This window comes from Paramormyrops kingsleyae, chromosome 24, assembly GCF_048594095.1.
Source record: "Paramormyrops kingsleyae isolate MSU_618 chromosome 24, PKINGS_0.4, whole genome shotgun sequence".
Classification (NCBI taxonomy): Eukaryota; Metazoa; Chordata; class Actinopteri; order Osteoglossiformes; family Mormyridae; genus Paramormyrops; species Paramormyrops kingsleyae.
Window position 1 is genome coordinate 1959963 of NC_132820.1, and position 19242 is coordinate 1979204.

General features: G+C 49.8%; 1 protein-coding gene across 6 annotated transcripts in view; it reads right to left on the reverse strand.

Annotated features, from left to right (window-relative positions):
- Positions 1-19242, reverse strand: part of LOC111855424 (neurexin-2-like) — a 589098-nt gene that overhangs the window by 78811 nt on the left and 491045 nt on the right. For all 6 annotated transcript variants that reach the window (XM_072706252.1, XM_023834418.2, XM_072706253.1 and 3 more), the window contains one exon: positions 9034-9215. In XM_072706252.1, coding sequence (XP_072562353.1) covers positions 9034-9215 — 182 coding nt within the window. The remainder of the gene's footprint in view (positions 1-9033; positions 9216-19242) is intronic.

A 19242-nucleotide genomic window follows, 5' to 3' on the forward strand; every position in this document is an offset into this window, starting at 1 on the left:
CCGGAAATGAATTTAATCCGGGTCGTAATCAAACTAGTGTGGGAGTGCAGCTAATTACTTTGGGAAGAGTTACAGCCATTTAATTCATTGTCAAGCCTTTGCTCTTTATCCATCTGAGCTGGGCAGGTCTATTAATGAGCCCTGTCACAGTGGGGGCGACTCTCCTGAAGCCAGAACCCCCCCTCTGCAGGCCTTCCCTTCTCTGCCCACCCCTCCTGCCTGGCATTACGCAGCACACGAAGCTCTCATTGTCCCCAAACTATAACAGCAGCTTCACACGATGTACTTGTATTTGGGAGGTTGCTGGTTCGAATCCCATGTTTGGCAGAGAAATACGTGCTGGGTGCCTAAGCAAGGCTGTTAGACCCCACATGGTCCTGAGATTGACTGACCCTATTTTAAAACGTGTGCCACTTGAGATAAAAACATATTCTAAATAATACGATGCACCTGTGCACTCTCGATGAGACACACAAATACACGACAGCAAGCCCGAGTGGCGTAGCATAGGGTCAGTGTATGTCCAGCACCCTGGGAGCGATTGGGGTGACAGGCCACGCTGAAGGGCCCTCATGCAGCACCGGTCTGCCAGCCCTAGGATTCAAACCAACAACCATCTGATTATGGGCACAGAGTCCTAACCGGCCGATCCACATGCTCTTCGCATGCTTTCAGAGCTGAGCAGACAGACGCCTACAGACGATGGGCACTAGTGACCCCCTGGAGTAGCAGCAAAGCAAGTTTCTCAAAGTCAAAGGTGCAGCAAGAGAGTGAAAAGAAAGATAGTTCCCTCATTTCTCTGCTCCGCTTCGCCCGTATCCTCTCCCTTAGCCTTGTGGGAAAAAAACAACCCTCCTTGAATACAAAACAACACTGCAGTAGAACATGGAGCCAGGCAGCGTTTCCTCACCACCCGTTAAAGTCTTAAGCGTTACAGTCAGTAAACTGCAGCTTAATGAGGATGGCACGGAGCTCGCTGATTAACTGGGCTCACATCCTGAAATCTAACCTCGCCGGATTACCTCTGAATTCCCCCCATTTTCGCCCCAGTCATTCCACGTCTGGCAGACTTTTTAAACCACTGTGCCACAATTTAATTTTCATTTGGGTGGTTGGTTAAAGTTTATGGCGAGACGAGAGAATGACATTAAAAAGGCAGGTAGCAGAGGGTGAGACTAACCAGCCAGGGACAAGTTTCCTGACAACACGAACGAGCGGTGAGTCACTCCGCTCACCGCAGGATCATTCACAGGCTACGACACGCATGACGACATGTGACAGCCGTGAAGGGCGGCCCCAGGGACTGCTTTCAAGGTTCCTCTGGCTGCACAAAGACTCGCAAAGCATTCTGGGTAGAAAGGGATCACATGACATGAGAGTAGGAGGAAGGAATAGGGCCGTTACTCTGGGACGTGACCAGAGAATTTCATCAGGGATGAGTTAAGAGCTTAAGAGGGGTTAAGTGGTGATGTGGGGCTCAATAGGTTAGGATCTGTACCTGTGATTAGGAAGTTGTTGGTTCAAGTCCCAGGGTTGGCAGAGTAAATTTATTGTTGGGTCCTTGAGCAAGGCCCTTAACCACAAAATACTCCATGGACTGGCTGACCCTACATTCTTACAGAGAAAATAAAAGGATGTCATGTTGGATTAAAGCAGCTGAATCAATTAAAAATTGTACAAAGGGCCCAGCTGGGTGTCAGGGTTTGGATGTGCTTACTGGGCGGAAGAGGAAAGAAAACTGTCTTATCGAAGGACTGAGAACAAGAGTGAATGGAATGAAGGAGCCCGTCGCCGTACCAAAGCACAGTCACATAAACATGGGGTGAGGGAGCCCGTCGCCGTACCAAAGCACAGTCACATAAACATGGGGTGAGGGAGCCCGTCTCCGTACTCAAAGCACAGTCACATAAACATGGGGTGAGGGAGCCCGTCGCCGTACCAAAGCACAGTCACATAAACATGGGGTGAGGGAGCCCGTCTCCGTACTCAAAGCACAGTCAAATAAACATGGGGTGAGGGAGCCCGTCGCCGTACCAAAGCACAGTCAAATAAACATGGGGTGAGGGAGCCCGTCGCCGTACCAAAGCACAGTCACATAAACATGGGGTGAGGGAGCCCGTCGCCGTACTCAAAGCACAGTCACATAAACATGGGGTGAGGGAGCCCGTCGCCGTACCCAAAGCACAGTCACATAAACATGGGGTGAGGGAGCCCATCTCCGTACCCAAAGCACAGTCACATAAACATGGGGTGAGGGAGCCCGTCTCCGTACCCAAAGCACAGTCACATAAACATGGGGTGAGGGAGCCCATCTCCGTACCCAAAGCACAGTCACATAAACATGGGGTGAGGGAGCCCATCTCCGTACCCAAAGCACAGTCACATAAACATGGGGTGAGGGAGCCCATCTCCGTACCCAAAGCACAGTCAAATAAACATGGGGTGAGGGAGCCCGTCGCAAAGCACAGTCACATAAACATGGGGTGAGGGAGCCCGTCTCCGTACCCAAAGCACAGTCACATAAACATGGGGTGAGGGAGCCCGTCTCCGTACCCAAAGCACAGTCACATAAACATGGGGTGAGGGAGCCCGTCGCCGTACTCAAAGCACAGTCACATAAACATGGGGTGAGGGAGCCCGTCTCCGTACCCAAAGCACAGTCACATAAACATGGGGTGAGGGAGCCCGTCTCCGTACTCAAAGCACAGTCACATAAACATGGGGTGAGGGAGCCCGTCGCCGTACTCAAAGCACAGTCACATAAACATGGGGTGAGGGAGCCCGTCGCCGTACTCAAAGCACAGTCACATAAACATGGGGTGAGGGAGCCCGTCGCCATACCCAAAGCACAGTCACATAAACATGGGGTGAGGGAGCCCGTCGCCGTACTCAAAGCACAGTCACATAAACATGGGGTGAGGGAGCCCGTCGCCATACCCAAAGCACAGTCACATAAACATGGGGTGAGGGAGCCCGTCTCCGTACTCAAAGCACAGTCACATAAACATGGGGTGAGGGAATCCGTCGCCGTACTCAAAGCACAGTCACATAAACATGGGGTGAGGGAGCCCGTCTCCGTACCAAAGCACAGTCACATAAACATGGGGTGAGGGAGCCCGTCTCCGTACCCAAAGCACAGTCACATAAACATGGGGTGAGGGAGCCCGTCGCCATACCCAAAGCACAGTCACATAAACATGGGGTGAGGGAGCCCGTCTCCGTACTCAAAGCACAGTCACATAAACATGGGGTGAGGGAATCCGTCGCCGTACTCAAAGCACAGGCACATAAAAATGCAGAAAGAATAAAAACACAATTTCCATCTCATCTTTCTCAAGTCTAGAGTTAATTTATCTGCTACATAAAGGTGTTAACCTCTCATTCTATTATTATTTTTGCCTTTGTTATGTTCTACCTTCTATGATAACGCACAACTCTAATGAAATGTTTTTAATTGTTTTTAGCTGGAGATAATCACACATCCACTATCTATAAATATTCATTTTTTGATTAGCAGAGCTGTCTGCCGGGCCTGTGTAACAGATCCTTTTGTTTTCATTGTCGGTTTTTAAATCTGCTGGATCAGGGCGGCGGCGCAGTCTGGACTGTTTAATCTCTACGATACCAAACGCCCACACTACCTCATCTGGCTGAGGGTCCTTTTCATTAATATCGTAGTTTTTTTGTGAACCAAGATGGCCGTCCACTTTGTCTAGCATGATGATTTATGTGACAGATTCCCTGTCCTTCAATTCACAGTCTGAAACTCTTGTATACTGATGCGTCAGGAACTCACTGGGAAACACTGAATAAAAACGTGTTAAGAAACACCACAAGCAACTGATTATTTCTGACTTTCCATTTTTATTTTGCTGAATTATCACTGTAAAGTCTGTAAACTGTTTTTTTTTTCCTGCCGGCATTATGCAGACGTTGTTTAGAAGCTAAGACAGATTACAGCGTCACAGTGAGATGGACGTGAAGCCAGCAGATGATTCTCTGCAGCGAAATGCACCACGCAAGCCGGGCGAGAGTCAAGGAGAGGCGAGGTTGTCGTGGAGACGGCCCTAGTGGGGCTGCGCGTCAGATTGCACGCGGTGCCTTCTTCAGCCGCGAGGCATATGCCAGGATCGGCACTTCTGTGAACTCCGGCCGCATAAACACCCTGGCCATCGCATCGCCAGTGTGACATTACCTCTGCCACCCTGCAGGTGGCACTCTGGTCCCCAGTGTAGCATTTGCTAAACGTCCATTCCAACATTATGCAGTCTCCATGTGGGGAGCAAAGAAATGCCCGTCCTCCTGTCTATGAGGTGAAGGTTCCCACAGTAACGACTGTAACATGTCAGGTTTCAGGCTATATTGCATCACCATAGCACAAAACAAGCCTTTCCGGGAAGCGTGTGCAGAACATGGTGCCTGAAATATAACTGACAAAGCGATTGGTCAGCAGTCAGATGTAATTGGCCAAATGATTGGCTGGGAGGAGAAACAAAAAGCAGTGATTGCTTACTGAGTTACAACCTCCAGAGCTGACTCTGGTGAGAGCTTCAACCTCCATCTCCTTGGCTCTGGACAGAGTCAGACTAACCTTGAGCTACGGGCCTCTCTGCTCTCCCGAAACAGAAATTAATTGTCCAGTAAATGATGATACAAATTATAGAAAATAACCAAACTGTATAAACAGAACCCAGAAGAGGAAGAATGTCTGTTCGGAGATGCGCAAAGAGTAGAAAGCTTGAGATACATGTGAAGCAGGGGTCGGCCTTGTTCCTGTGCCTGCAAGGCATGCTGGGATTACTGCCAGACATGGTAACACTCGGGGGGACCCCATCCCATTTGTAGTCTGCCATCTTTAATAATTCTATGAATTCTAGTTCTAGGACCGCTGAACCCAAGGCATGATGGCGGCTGGCTGGCAGCAAACCCCAGGAAGCACAGGGTCTTCCCTGGACTGGACACTATAGACATCAAACACCATAGACACCATTTTACCTAATGGCTTGTCTTTAGTCCGGCACAGGAGGGTAGGAAAAATGCAGCCCATCTCTCTGCATTGTGAGATTCTCCACCACAGTTTCGCTATACTGCAAAATAAGCGATTAAATGGGAATTTTGTGGAAGTTTTGCAAAAGCCACAGAGAACATACAAAAAGTTTACTAACTCTAAATGCATAAAATACATGAACAGCACTGGCTCGGAGGACGCCAAGCGTGTTTACGGCAGATGCCTGTGCAATATCTCGCAGTGATGTCCCAGTCATTTTTCTGTCTCATTTTTGTGCTGTTTTAATGCCCAAAACTGTACAATGCCCCCAAGATGCTCACTTTGCTTCTGCACGGTTTTTCCAGATCATCGGGGGTCTGCGCCCCCAACCCCCGCCGTGTGCAACACGCTACCTGGAGGGAGCGAAGCCTCGGCACTCCCTCTGTGTCACTGTGCTTTAATGGTTATTATATGGGCTCAGTGGTTATTCATAGTAACACAAACCGTATCTCACAAATAAAAGCCGTCCCTGGAAATCAAACGGGATTTTTTTGGTATATCACTAGCCCACGCTGATCCGTGACTAAAGCTTCGGAAAAGCATCCAGACGAAGCCCACTTTGCCGTCCTCACGAATCCCGGCCTCCAAAGATGATACGCGTCCGTAGAAACAGCGCCGGGAACGAGCCTGGCCTCAGCCCGGATCTCTCCTGTGAGGGAGGGACGAGGAGACTCAGCCTAGCCAGGTGGGACACGCAGCCGGATCTGGATTAAGAGGGGGATCACACTGATCTCCTCCCATCTGCTCACTAGGGGGCGGTGTGGATTTTTTCTCCGAGGAGGGGATCACGGTTCAAATGCGTCACGGATGCTTCACCGCCATTTCTGACGAACGCGAGTACCCACCTCAGTCCTCCAGGTTTCTTTTGGCCCTTGCTCCATCTCTTTCAGTTTGGCCATGCCCCCATTTTGCATTCGCTGGGTGAGACTCCATCCCACACGCATCACCATCCACGGCACGGCCGATCAATGGGCCGCGGGAGTCGGCCGTGGGTTCACCGCGCTCAGGTATTCCATAACGTTTGCCCGGCCGTCCAGCGGATTCTCTGCAAATTGATTTTCCTTGAAGCTAGCCAGCGGGTTTTAGGGAAAGCGTAAATCTAACTGCTAACAATGAACCAAAGGCTTCTGGCTAACAGGCTGTACCTTCATACTTCATAATTTGAAGAATTTGATATATTTCTTATATAACATCAATACCTCTTGCTGCGATAAACATATTTTTATACGTGCTACGTGAGTCACAGTGCAAACATGTCGGTGGGGGATTTCTTTGCCGAGTTGGTCGTGACTGGGATCCACTGCCATGTGCGGGAGTCGATGCCCTGCCAGTGTACACGGCTCTTCTGGATCAGAAACGAGGAGCAGGGGGAACGAGAAGCAGGGAAAATGAGAAGCGATGGAAACAAGGAGGGGGAAACGAGGAGTGGGGAAAACGAGGAGGGGAAAATGAGGAGTGGGGGAAACAAGGAGGGGGAAACCGAGGAGTGGGGGAAATGAGGAGTGGGGGAAACGAGGAGTGGGGGAAACAAGGAGGGGGAAACCGAGGAGTGGGGGAAATGAGGAGCGGTGGAAACAAGGAGGGGAAAATGAGGAGTTGGGGAGACATGGAGCAGGGGAAACGAGGAGTGGGGTAACGGAGAAGCGGGGGAACCGTCTCCCTGGCCGTTTCCTTCACTGCTTTTGTCTGCCTCGGCGCCGCGAGCGGATGCAGACCGGGTGAATAAGGATGCTGCCGACGGCGTGACAGCTGGCGCCGGCCGCTGGGTTCTGTCGGGGCGCCGCAACTCGGGTCGCTAATTGGTACCGAGGGGCTCCCAGGTGGCTGGCAAGCGGGGCCGGCCCCTCCCCCTCCCTTCCTCACTGTGGATGACTCATAGATCGCATAGATAATCCATCACAGCACACAGGTTTCCCAGGCAAGCAATGGGTGGGGCCACAGGAGCACTGGCCACAGCCGACAGCTGATTGGCCCCTGGAGTGCCCAGCCCCTGCCACTCACTGATTCAAAACATCTCATTGGGTGATCATAAGGTCAGCTCCTCTGTATGAATTATGGCCCTTCTTATGCCCCCTACTTCAGAAGAATCCTAACATCAAACCCAGCGAACCAGAAGGTTCTGGAGTCCCCGTGCTCCTCACAGCCTAAAAGCTTGACGTTCTGCACTGCTTGAATACTCAGTCATTATTAATTGATGAGCAGCACCTCTGCTGTCCACAGATCTCCAACAATCAGTGACACACGCATGCACACACACACACACGCACACACACACACACACACACACACACACACACACACACACACACACACAGACACATTGTCCTCACACCGCAGCAGAGTGGCTGGTTTTCCATGTGAGCACCCCTGTGGAGTTTTACTGCAGATGCCTGACCCATGCTAAATACCATCAATCCTTCATGGATTTTCAAAAGGAAGGGACAGGGATCTGTGGGGGCCGTGAGGAGAACAGTGCAGGGGGGGGGGGGGGGGGAGGTGGCGATGCCCCAAACCGTCACACCCTACAGCCCATAAATGGAAGGGAATGACCGATAACAGCCTGGCCGGGTAGCCAGAGCCGGGGGCCAAAGCTGGGGGGCCAAAGGCACGCCGGGGGCCTTCAGCGCTCCCATTACGGGCTGTTGATGAGCCATCGAGGGAGACTGGGGAGGATCTGGGGGGGAAGCACAACCTGAAGCTTGGTAGGTGGTGTCGCCTGTGTGCGTGCAGGGCAGACGGGGGGGGGGGGGGGGCGAGCGCAGCCCCGCTCCGACCGTTAGCAGCACATCCCACCACTCATTAAAACTGGCATCGCGGCTGCAGCGCCGAGGCAGGCGCTGACAAAAATAATTGGGGGCAGTGGTGGCTTTCCCATGGAGAGAGAGCAGTCTGAGGGAGACAACAGGAGCCAATGGGAAAAGGGCAAGCAGTGAGGCTGAGTGATGATTGGACGACACTAATGACTGGAAAAGCTGCAGAGCTCTCAAGAGGCTAGGAGGAGGGTAAGGGTGCAGAGGGCAAACGCGAGGCTCGAGGAAGTACAGAGGCGCATTGTGATTAAAATCCGCCTCCAGGAGGGCGGATACACCTGGCTCAGCTAACGAGAAAGCAGAGAAAGGGACAGGGAGGGAAAAACAATGCAGTGGCAAGCCGGGGTGCAAAGACGTCGTCACCCCGGGTTACGCCAGGGACAGCCGCGGGGGGGGGGTACCCGCGGCCAATGGGGGCAGCCCTCGCTTCAGGACTAATTAATTATTCATCCAAATAATGCCATTAAGAGGAATTTGTTCTCAAAATCTAATTGCGAGTTAAGAGCTGGGGGTCAACGAGTCATTTAACAGCCGGATTTAGAGCATTTTCTTCCCTGAAGTGTTTTAATTGGCTGGATTACAGCAGAACGTTACTGTGACTCTTTTCCCACTGAATGCAGTTGTGAAGGATAACATGGATACCCTGCCCCACACTCTGTACCTCCTTCCTTATTGCCCCCTCCCTATTGGCTCCCTCCAATGCTGCCCCCTCCCTATTGGCCTCCGTCCTTGCTTCTCCTTCCCTATTGGCTCCCTCCAATGCTGCCCCCTCCCTATTGGCCTCCGTCATTGCTTCTCCTTCCCTATTGGCTCCCTCCAATGCTGCCCCCTCCCTATTGGCCTCCGTCATTGCTTCTCCTTCACTATTGGCTCCCTCCAATGCTGCCCCCTCCCTATTGGCCTCCGTCCTTGCTTCTCCTTCCCTATTGGCTCCCTCCAATGCTGCCCCCTCCCTATTGGCCTCCGTCCTTGCTTCTCCTTCCCTATTGGCTCCCTCCCATGCTGCCCCCTCCCTATTGGCCTCCGTCCTTGCTTTTCCTTCCCTACTGGCACCTTCTGATGCTTCCCCCTCCCTATTGGCTCCCTCCCATGCCGCCCTTTTCCTATTGGCCTCCTCCCTCTCAGGTCCCATTCTTTTCCCCCTCCGCCCCACCCTTCCAGGTACCCAGCCCTTACTATGTGCAGCTCCAGGTAGTCTCCCAGTCCCGAGGCACTCTCCACCCGCACCAGGACGGCCTCCTTCAGCTGCGTGCTGAAGCCCAGCGCCAGCCGGTCTGCCCGCGTGCTCGGCCGGTCGTTGGGAGGCCAGGTGTAGGTGATGAGGGCTCCTCCTCGCCCGAAAATGTACGTGGTCCCAGCTGTGGAGAGCGAGAGACAGAGAGAGAGCGAGAGGGACAGACAGAGAGACAGAGAGAGAGAGACAGAGAGAGAGACAGTCAGAGAGCGAGAGAGAGACAGTCAGAGAGCAAGAGAGAGACAGACAGAGAGCGGGAGAGAGACAGACAGAGAGCGGGAGAGAGACAGACAGAGAGCGGGAGAGAGACAGAGTGCCAGGGAGAGAGAACCAGGGAGAGAGAGAGAGAGAGAAAAAGAAAGAGAGAGAGGGTTTATTAGTTCAATCCTCTGGACGCCACCGTTTTCATATCTTTCAGGTGGAAAAAAAAGGGCCGGCAGACAAGAGCTCTTTATGAAGCCTGTCTAATTCGGAGGAGAAGTGGCTGATCTGCAGCGGCCTGCCTGGGAAGGCTCCAGCACAGCACAGCACAGCACAGCACACGCGCCGTCTGTTTACTCGCTGACGGCTTAGCGGTCGGCGGCGGCAGAGCGTGACGCCACGCCGGACCGAGCGGCACGTCGCGAGCCTCTGTGAACGATTCACCCGTGAAACAGACGGGATTCGCGAGCAAATCTGCATGCGCTGGGTTGAAAATCTGGGCCTTAGATGATGTAATATTAAGTCATTTCATGACATCATTATTCGACAGGATAAGGGGAGCTAGCAGAGCATGGAGGTTGCCAAATCAACATTGAATACAGTGTATGCGTCCTGTGATACACACAGTATGTGCTGCATTTGATAAATTGCAATCCTGACGAATTGTTTTACTATTCCAGTGGCGCAGAGGTATTGTGGGGGGGGGGGGGGGCACACCAATGGGATAGCCTTAGGGGCAAAATAATCTCTTCACAGACTGGACGATTAAACAAATAAAGCAGCGCAACATTACAGTAAATAACAACATACAAGCCACTAGCTTACGTGTACTATTAGAGCATTTATGTAATTTATTTAAACTTTATTTTACCAGGCAAATTAACTGAAAACCAGTTCTCACTGCTTTACGTGATATTCGGGAGAAATAGCGGATAACGCATCGCAACTTCCTGGGATACAAACGTCATACAAACGTCACGTTCTTCAGCCAATAAGGGCAAAGTTGTGTCGTCACGGAGGCAGTTCCAGTTTGTTCAGCCGGCTGAGAGGTGCTGTACCATCTGTCTTAAGTCGTCTTGCTCTTGCAAGGTTTTTGTACCATGTGATATGGTGACGTGTGACGACGTTTTGCAGCGCCGGACAATAAAATCTAACCATATCATGAAAAACGAGGTTTAAAATTTTCTACATGAAGTGCAGGGAGACTATCAATTAATGGGTATGATTTAGTGTTGTTTTGTGCTATAGTATAGGCTGAAACCTGCGGTTATCATTAAAAACAAAAGGCGGTAAACGACAAACTTTAATTTGTGTACGCCAATGAATATTAACAGGAATGTTAAATCTGCATTTGCATAATTTCAAACTTATGATGGCTCAATAATGTTCCTATCTAGAAAAGGGGGGCCCTGCAGAGAAAGTTTGGGCACCACTGTACTATTCAAACATATAGGAGCTATATTATGTCAAAGAAAATGACTGAATCAAACAGGCTAGTATCTGCATTATATAAATTAATGCCAACATTGTTGAATATCCACTACAACACACTATAGAACATTAATTGGCTTCTTTTGAGTGAAATACAGGCAGGAATTATCAGCCGATGGACTGATTAGCACCTGCAGACATGCTGAGATTTTTGCAAGAGTTACAGTGTGACTATAACCGGGGATACGTTTCACACACTGAGTCCATCGCACAAGCAGAGTTACAGTGTGACTATAACCGGGGATACGTTTCACACACTGAGTCCATCGCACAAGCAGAGTTACAGTGTGACTATAACCGGGGATACGTTTCACACACTGAGTCCATCGCACAAGCAGAGTTACAGTGTGACTATAACCGGGGATACGTTTCACACACTGAGTCCATCGCAGAAGCAGAGTTACAGTGTGACTATAACCGGGGATACGTTTCAGACGCACAAGCAGAGTATGAAACTCTTACAGCGATTGGATTACTTGCCGAGACCTAGACTGTTTTCCTATTCCAGGTACAATGGGCGGGTGGAGATGGGGTGCCAATGACCGGAAGGTTGCTGGTTCAAATCCCAGGGTTGGCAGAGTGATTTCACCACTGGGCCCTTGAGCGAGGCGTGTAACCCCTCATTGCCTCAGGGACTAGCTGACCCAAAAAAACTAATATTGATTTGGACAGAATCAGCCTTTAAATAAATGCTAAGTGATAAAGCTGAAGTATGATTGTAAACAAACGTGTCAGGTTCCATTCAGGCTAGAGAAAACAGCCGGCCAGTCAGGGAACAAACAGTCCAAGCTCTGTGATGCAGCGAGTCCCGCACTTCATCCGGTTACAGCACAAGGTCTCCAGTATTTCACACCATCTCTGGACCGGGCCACCCACCCAGGTGTTCTGCGGCACCAAAGCCCGCGACTTGATGGGCGTGTAATTAGATTAAGCGGCGAGTTCTTCCCCGGGTGATGCCGCACTGAACACCTGCTCCCAAACCTGTTAACCTGTTGCCGGTGTGGCACGTGCCAAAGCGGAGTGCCACCTGTTAGCGGCTGCCGGGGCGCCGCGGGGCGCTGGATGGGACACAGGGCCATGCCGGAGCGGGGCATGGCGGCACGGCATGGGGGTGCTGGACGGGCTGCAGGGCGCGGCGCGGGGTGACCATGGAATCGGCCAGGGGGCAGGTTTACAGTACGGCTGCTTCGGTATATAATTACCAAAAAAAAAATCAAACAAGTGACAGAAACAAGGACGGGGGGGGGGGGGGGGGGCATTACATGACCCCCTCAAGAAAAACTTGCACAAGTGGGATGGAAGTTTTTTATTAAGGAAAAATAAAGTATATTGTGTATGGATATTAGCAGGCAGAAGACGTGAGATGCTAACCCAGCCAACTGCCACAAATCAGCAGAAGAGATCAATAATTTACTGTTATTCTGCATTAAAAAAATCAATGGCAACTTTCACCAAATTGGGTGTTTATTTTGATAATGCAGCCTATTTCACAAGGAATAATGATCATTTATAATGGAGCATTAAGCGTAGTTTAATATGTAGTTATGTAGTATATAATCAGGTCATTTTCTGAAGTGTCAAAAAAGAAACGAAAGTTTTTAAGAAGTTATTTCTTGAAATATTTATATTTTTAACTCAGTTTTTGCAAAGTAATGAACAATCGATCCAAAGAAAACACACTTTGTCACAGACGTATCCTATTTCTGGTTAACACAAATTTCCCCTTTATATTCTATTGTATTTGCATTAAGGCTGAGCGGCTGAGGGAAATGCACACATGGCCAGAAAGGTACGGCCCTCCTCGCTCCAGCAGCCGCGCCGGTGGCTACGCACCGGAAATGCAGAGCAAAAGCAGAAACGCTGCCGGGGAAATTACCGAGGGTGCGACTAGAGAAGTTCGTCCAAAGGGTGAACTTCATAGCCAAGACGCAGATCACGATACGAAAAGCGACAAGGGCCAGCTCTACCTTTCCATAAGCCTTACACAAGGGTTTACTTTGCAGGCCTCCTTAGAAAGAAAAGTAATGATTATTTCAAGGACCCAAGACAACTGCCTATATCTAATAGGTGGCCATGGCTTTGCCTGCACATAAACATTTTAATTTGATGCATATAGTTTTACTTTTTAAATTATTTTTATTTTGTGTAATTATACATATGTATATATTATACACACACACACGCACACACATACACACACAGTCCTGATCGGGCCCTAGGCCTTGATTGCCCGTGCCTCAATCTGACCCTGAGATAAACCACTCAAATGTATCCTTTATAATGACATATTACCTTTAAAGGTGTAAAGGTAGGATTTGCAGATATCTGAAAATGGCAGCCTCTCTTGCCGTTGTTCACCTTTGAATAATATTCTACATGGCATCAAAAAACAGACGCAGTCTCAAAGCAGCTTTCCGTAAAAAATGTATCTGTATTTTTTTAGAACCTTGATCGCTCTCGACTTTTCATTGTTCATTAGATATTTTGAGGTTTATTTGTGTTGAAAATAGAACCACATTCCTAATCAGTGTTACTGGGCTGTTAACAGACTAAGTGTAATTCCAGCCTGTATCTGTGTCACTTTAGGTCCCGCTGCCCACAACTGTGCACGGACACATAAACTGAGGATCACAGATACCGATCCGACAGCGAGCACAAAACAGAGGTTAAAAACTAATTAAAAAAAACAGAATATTCCAGTAATATTCTGAGGAGCGGGGAGAATCGAATGAGTGGGCAGACGAAGCGGGAACGTCGAAAAGAGACGGAGATCCAGCCACTTAAAAACACATTAAACAGCGTTTAGTAAAAAAGTTTATAAAGCTCGTAGGAGTGTTTATGAAGGCGCTCACAGGGCATCACAGGAACAGATACTTACACCTAATAAATAATCTGAGTCAGTTGTAAAAATAGTTATAAAAATATTAAATGTAAAATGCACACTTTTAAAACAGATAGAATTGCTTGAGAATTGCTAACCACATCACCCAAGAGATCAGTGGACTGGAAAGTTCAGGTTCAGAAAGCATAAATCCGGGCCAAGATTTTGTTTCAACCACCCAGCTGCGTGCTCTGTGACTGTGGCTTTTTATGCTCAACTGTTTGGTTGAAACAAAATCCTGGTCCAGATTTGTACTTCTAGAACCTGAACTTTCCACCTCTGCAGATCAGACAGCAAACCTGGGACAGGTACCCGGCCTTTGCACTCCGCAGCCATTCGGGCCGAAAAGCTGCACGGTTCTGCTCCGGAGCGACTCTGGATAGAGTCCGGCACGTTCCATAACTCTCAATACGGCTGTTAGCGGACACAGAAGGACAGACAATCTCAGACGGTAAGGAGCAGTGGAGAGGGGTTGCCAGGCACCTTGACATTAAATAAACCTGCGATCGAGGGGAGGCTGAGCCCATCACGGGATTACTCCGGGATTACTCCGGGATTACTCCGTACGGCGCGGCCATGGAGAGGAAAGGATTTAACAGGGTACAGATGCGGGCAGCACAGCGACTTGGAGTCTGGCCCCCAGCAGCAGAAGTTTGCTGGCTCAAATCCCAGGAGAAGCTCTGGTACAGCACCTCTGGGGGAGCAGAGACATAACCTGAATGGCTTCAGTAAAACACTCAGCTATATAAGTGTTATTTTATCATTAAGCAAGCAAACGTACGTCGTATTAAATGCTATTACTGGTGCTTTGCTTGTTATGGTGTCGTAATACACATATTAAGCAAAGCATGACTGTAATGTATCAGACATTGTCTAATTTAAGCTGAGTCATTTGTTTTGGCACAATGTAAAATTGTGCTGGGGGTACGGCGCTCCTACTGTCCCCGCAAAATGGTGCCCAGCTGAGATCGGATGTGTGAAAGCGGAGCGGCGCTGTGCTGGGGTGCAGAGCCGCCGGTACCAAGCGGTGTGTCCGGGCCGCTCTCCTCCACCGCGGTGTGAAGCGCTCAGCACCGGGGGCCGTCCCACCGACGTGCCGTGCTTAAGTGCAGCGCTGCGGGGGAGCGCGGCTTCGGGCAGCGGCGCCCTGCGGCGCCCAGCGGCGCCCGTTACCGTGACTAAGGTGCTATTTCCGTGCAGGAGAGGAAGAGTCGCTGGAGAGCTTGACGGCCTGAGCTGCCTCCAGGTTTGACAGTCGGATCTCTGGGACCAAGCATGGGATTATTTTAAGTCCTACATTTATTTTTTATTTTTTTTTTTCCTGACAGGTTTTTTTCGTGTATTACATTCAGTTACCAAAATAAATGCATCAGATAAGAAGCGGATCTCCAGCATGTCCTGCCTGGCTGTGTGACAGACATCCAGAAGCCCTGATATAGCTCTGTAGGTATATATTTTGGAAAGAGATCTGCCGATGTGAGCTCGCCTCTGCCTGTGAGCCTGTTTGCCTGTGAGCCTGTTTGCCTGTGAGCCTATTTGCCTGTGAGCCTGTTTGCCTGTGAGCCTGTTTGCCTGTGAGCCTGTTTGCCTGCACTTAAACGCATTTTCTTGGACTCTAAGTGACCCATAATTGCCCTGCATCTGTACTGTCCTTCGTTCCCTGGGCATTGTGGGATAGGTTCTGTCTCACCGCGACCCGCAGTGCGTTCACACCCTTTCAATTTTCTGGGCGCCGGCAGAGACCGGCCTTTGACAGCCAAGAACCTCAGAGCGTTACCGTCCTCAGTAGAATTATTATTCTGCCGATTATAATAATTTGTGCATTCGACATTGTTCACCGCGCAGGGAAGTGGTATCCGCCCGTCATGTCATTGTGAACATGGTTGGAATAATTACTTCCCCTAACCGACATCTGTATCCCCGTCAAACTATGAAATCTCACGCAATGCAGCACTCTCTGTATTATTGTTACTATTACTGACAAAACAAATTATCCATCCGGAGAAAATGAAACAAAAGAATTACAATGGGAAAAAAAACAGGCAGGAGGAATCGTTCTTCACCATGCCAGAAGGCCAGAGATGCAGCGGAAATGTCACCGATTCTTGCGTGTCTCTGACGGGACGTTTTGCCTCTGTCCTGCACAGAAAGAACATCACTCCTCTGAGCGTTTCATTATGCACGGCGTCTGTCATGTGGGGCTCTGACGAATAAGAACGCTTCACCCAGGGCATGCTGGGAAAAACTGGCATCGCGGCAATGGATAACAGAGATAAGCACATGCAAGGATGAGGTCTTAAAGGGACAAGGGGATACTCCTCACTTGTTGCATCCTTGTGTTGGTATAAGTACAGAGTGTAATAAGTACAGAGTAAGTACAGAGACAGAGGCTCTGATATATATTGACTATAAAAGCCGGCACCTCTTGGGTGACATCTCTCAGCCACCTATCAAGAGGCTTTGATGAATATTTTTCAGCCCTGCATGATGTACTGTGGCTATTTCATGTAATTTACTTTCATGCAGCTCTGAATGAGGGACAGTGCTAACACTGCAGATCGCAGTTACGATCAGTAAGTCAGGTCAGGCACTGCGTGGTAATCAGTGACATATGAGCACTGCATGGTAATCAGTGACGTATGAGCACTGCGTGGTGATCAGTGACGTATGAGCACTGCGTGGTGATCAGCGACGTATGAACACTGCGCGGTGATCAGTGACGTATGAGCACTGCGCGGTGATCAGTGACGTATGAGCACTGCGCGGTGATCAGTGACGTATGAGCACTGCGCGGTGATCAGTGACGTATGAGCACTGCGCGGTGATCAGTGACGTATGAGCACTGCGCGGTGATCAGTGACGTATGAGCACTGCGCGGTAATCAGTGACGTATGAGCACTGCGTGCGTGGGGGACTGAATGAACGTGGATGCGGTTTTCTTGAACTGCTGAAGAGGGAAGAAATCCAGCTCGAGATATCACAAGTCAGAAGCTGTCAAGCAGGATAACGAGTCTGTTCCATAACGAGATGTCGGTTAACAGACTGGCAGTGACGCAGTTGCCACCCGCGGGCTGTAACATCGGCCCATTGGTGTGCTTGGTGACACCTTTCCTGCTGCTCCCCTGCTCCCGGTACCGTCCCATTAGCACCGAGATCCGGCTCACACCTGCAGACCCCGCTGGTTCCGGATCGGCTGCCAGCAGGTGGCCTCACGGCAGGGCTCTTCCCCCGCATATCTAGGATGTTCTGACTCAGCAGAATGCTTTTTGAGTCGGCGATTCTCTCCAAATAGAGCCACAGCATGGCCTGGATGGGAAACTCTTTGGCCAACTGTCTTCTCTTCTGATCCAATAAAATTGTGTGAGAGCCAACGAAGGCCGCGCTGCCATCTTAATCACAGCCCCATTGTCATGTCTGAAAGGTGAAGACGTCCATCGCGTAATAATCAGTCAAGCTGCTTCTGCGGATGTAGCGTTTGAGTAACCACAGATGGTGCCGGATTAATATTTACTGTTTTTGACGCTTGATGTCTGATCAAACAACGGGCTTTTTATTGAATGCTCTTCCAGAAATGAAGCCATTGAATTTGGTAAAGCAGACATAACAGAGGATGTTAGTCAGGCTGTTGTTAAGCATGGCCAATATGAAAGTCAGAATGAGAGGAGAGGAGGGATCCTGTAAAGTCCGTGGATCTTTCTGACATAGCGGCAAGTCCCTGTGTGATCGTCAGGAATGCCCACCCTCTCTGTGTCTTAGCATGGACTTATACAGCTACAGTAGCTGACCTTGTATGGGTCGGTCGGTCGGTCCGTCCGTCCTTCCTCCCTCCCTCCCTCCCTTCCTTCCTTCCTTCCCTCCCTTCCTTTTCACTGTTTCCTTCTTATTCTGTCTTAATGAATGTATCACAACACATCCATGTAAAGCGTCCTGCAGGGGTGACTCTGTTGTGAAAGGCGCTATATAAAAATTATTTCCAATTGAGCTGAAAGAGGCAGAAGGTGACATGGGCAGAATGTCGCACCGTCGCAGCATCACTCACGCGCCATGGACGGTTTGCAGGCAGCGAGCCACTTAAATCCCTCATCCCCGCGACCGCGGCAGACTGAAAAGTGGAAAGTGCAGAAGAACCCACGGAGACGAGGGGAGAACATTTCGGAGAACCGTGAAGTAAAGCCTGGCCCATGGCAGCAGCTGCAGACTCTGTTTTCCAGGAAAGGCTCATACCTCTGACAGAAAATGACTCGTCACTCAGGCTAATTACCAACACAGCCAAACAGACATTATCAAAGCTGGCTGGCAAAACAAGACGGATGCCGAGGGGTGCGTGGGGTTAGACGGAGAGCAAACAGCTCCGTTCATTTCCCGCCTGCGGATGTGTGCCGGTAAATGTGTTGGACGGCCGTCGGGTCGACGAGGCTGTTCATCACCCTGTTATTTCCAAATTCACCTGAAATGTGGCCTGATGATGTCAGTGCCTTGACAAATTTCTGATGTACAGAGAGGAGGTGCAAAAATAGCTTGTTTTTCTTCATGTTGATTTACATGATCTGTGATCCCGATTAACAAAACTTCCCACTTGAGGACAAATACCGTAAATGTGAATCTGTTTTGAATTATTGACTTATTAACCTAGTATATGCTATATACCAATGACCAGCTCTACATATATACATGAATGAGCCAAAACATTATGACCACCCCCACGTGAATAAAGTATCTAGTATAAACGGAGGGTCTGAAGGTCTGGGATATATTAGACAGTAAGCCAACATTCGTTACTTGTAGTTGATGTTTGGAATGCAGAAGAAAGGCATAAAAGTCTGAGTGACTCAGATAAGGCGCAAATTGTTAAGACTGGACGACGGGGTCAGAGCATCTCCGAAACAGCAGGGCTTGTGGGGAGCTCGCGGTCAGCCATGGTGAGAACCTGGTCTGAGGGAGGAAGAAGCACAACCAGTGACAGGGTGTTGGGTGGCCAGGACTCGTCAACATGAGATGTGAATGAAGGCTATGCCGTCTGGTAGAAGCCAACAGAAAGGCTACTGTGGCGAAAATGTCAGATTATTTTGATGATAGTCACAACACTTTGGATCGAGCCTTGCTGTGTATGGGGCCATTCCCCCTGTCGACCATTCCCCTTGTAGCCCATTTCCTCTGTAGCCTATTTTCCTTTGTTGGACATTCCCTTCTGTAGCCCATTCCACCCGAAGGCCATTTCCTCTGTAGGTCATTTCCCCTGTAGCCCATTTACCCTTGCAGGCCATTCCCTTCTGTAGCCTGTTCCACTTGAAGGCCATTTCCCCTGTAGGCCATGTCCCTGTAGCACATTCCCTCTGTAGCCCATTCCACCTGTAGGCCATTCCCCTTGTAGCCCCCTGCAACCCATTCCCTCTGTAGCCCATTCCCCCATAGCCCTTTCTCCCTGTAGCCCATTCCACCTGTAGCCCATCCCCTTCTTCTCTCTTTGTAGCCCATTCCTCCTATAGCCCATTCCCCCTGTAGTCCATTACTTTGTTCCCTCTCTGTAGCCCATTCCGCCTATAGCCCATTCCCCTCTTCTCTCACTGTGGCCCATTCC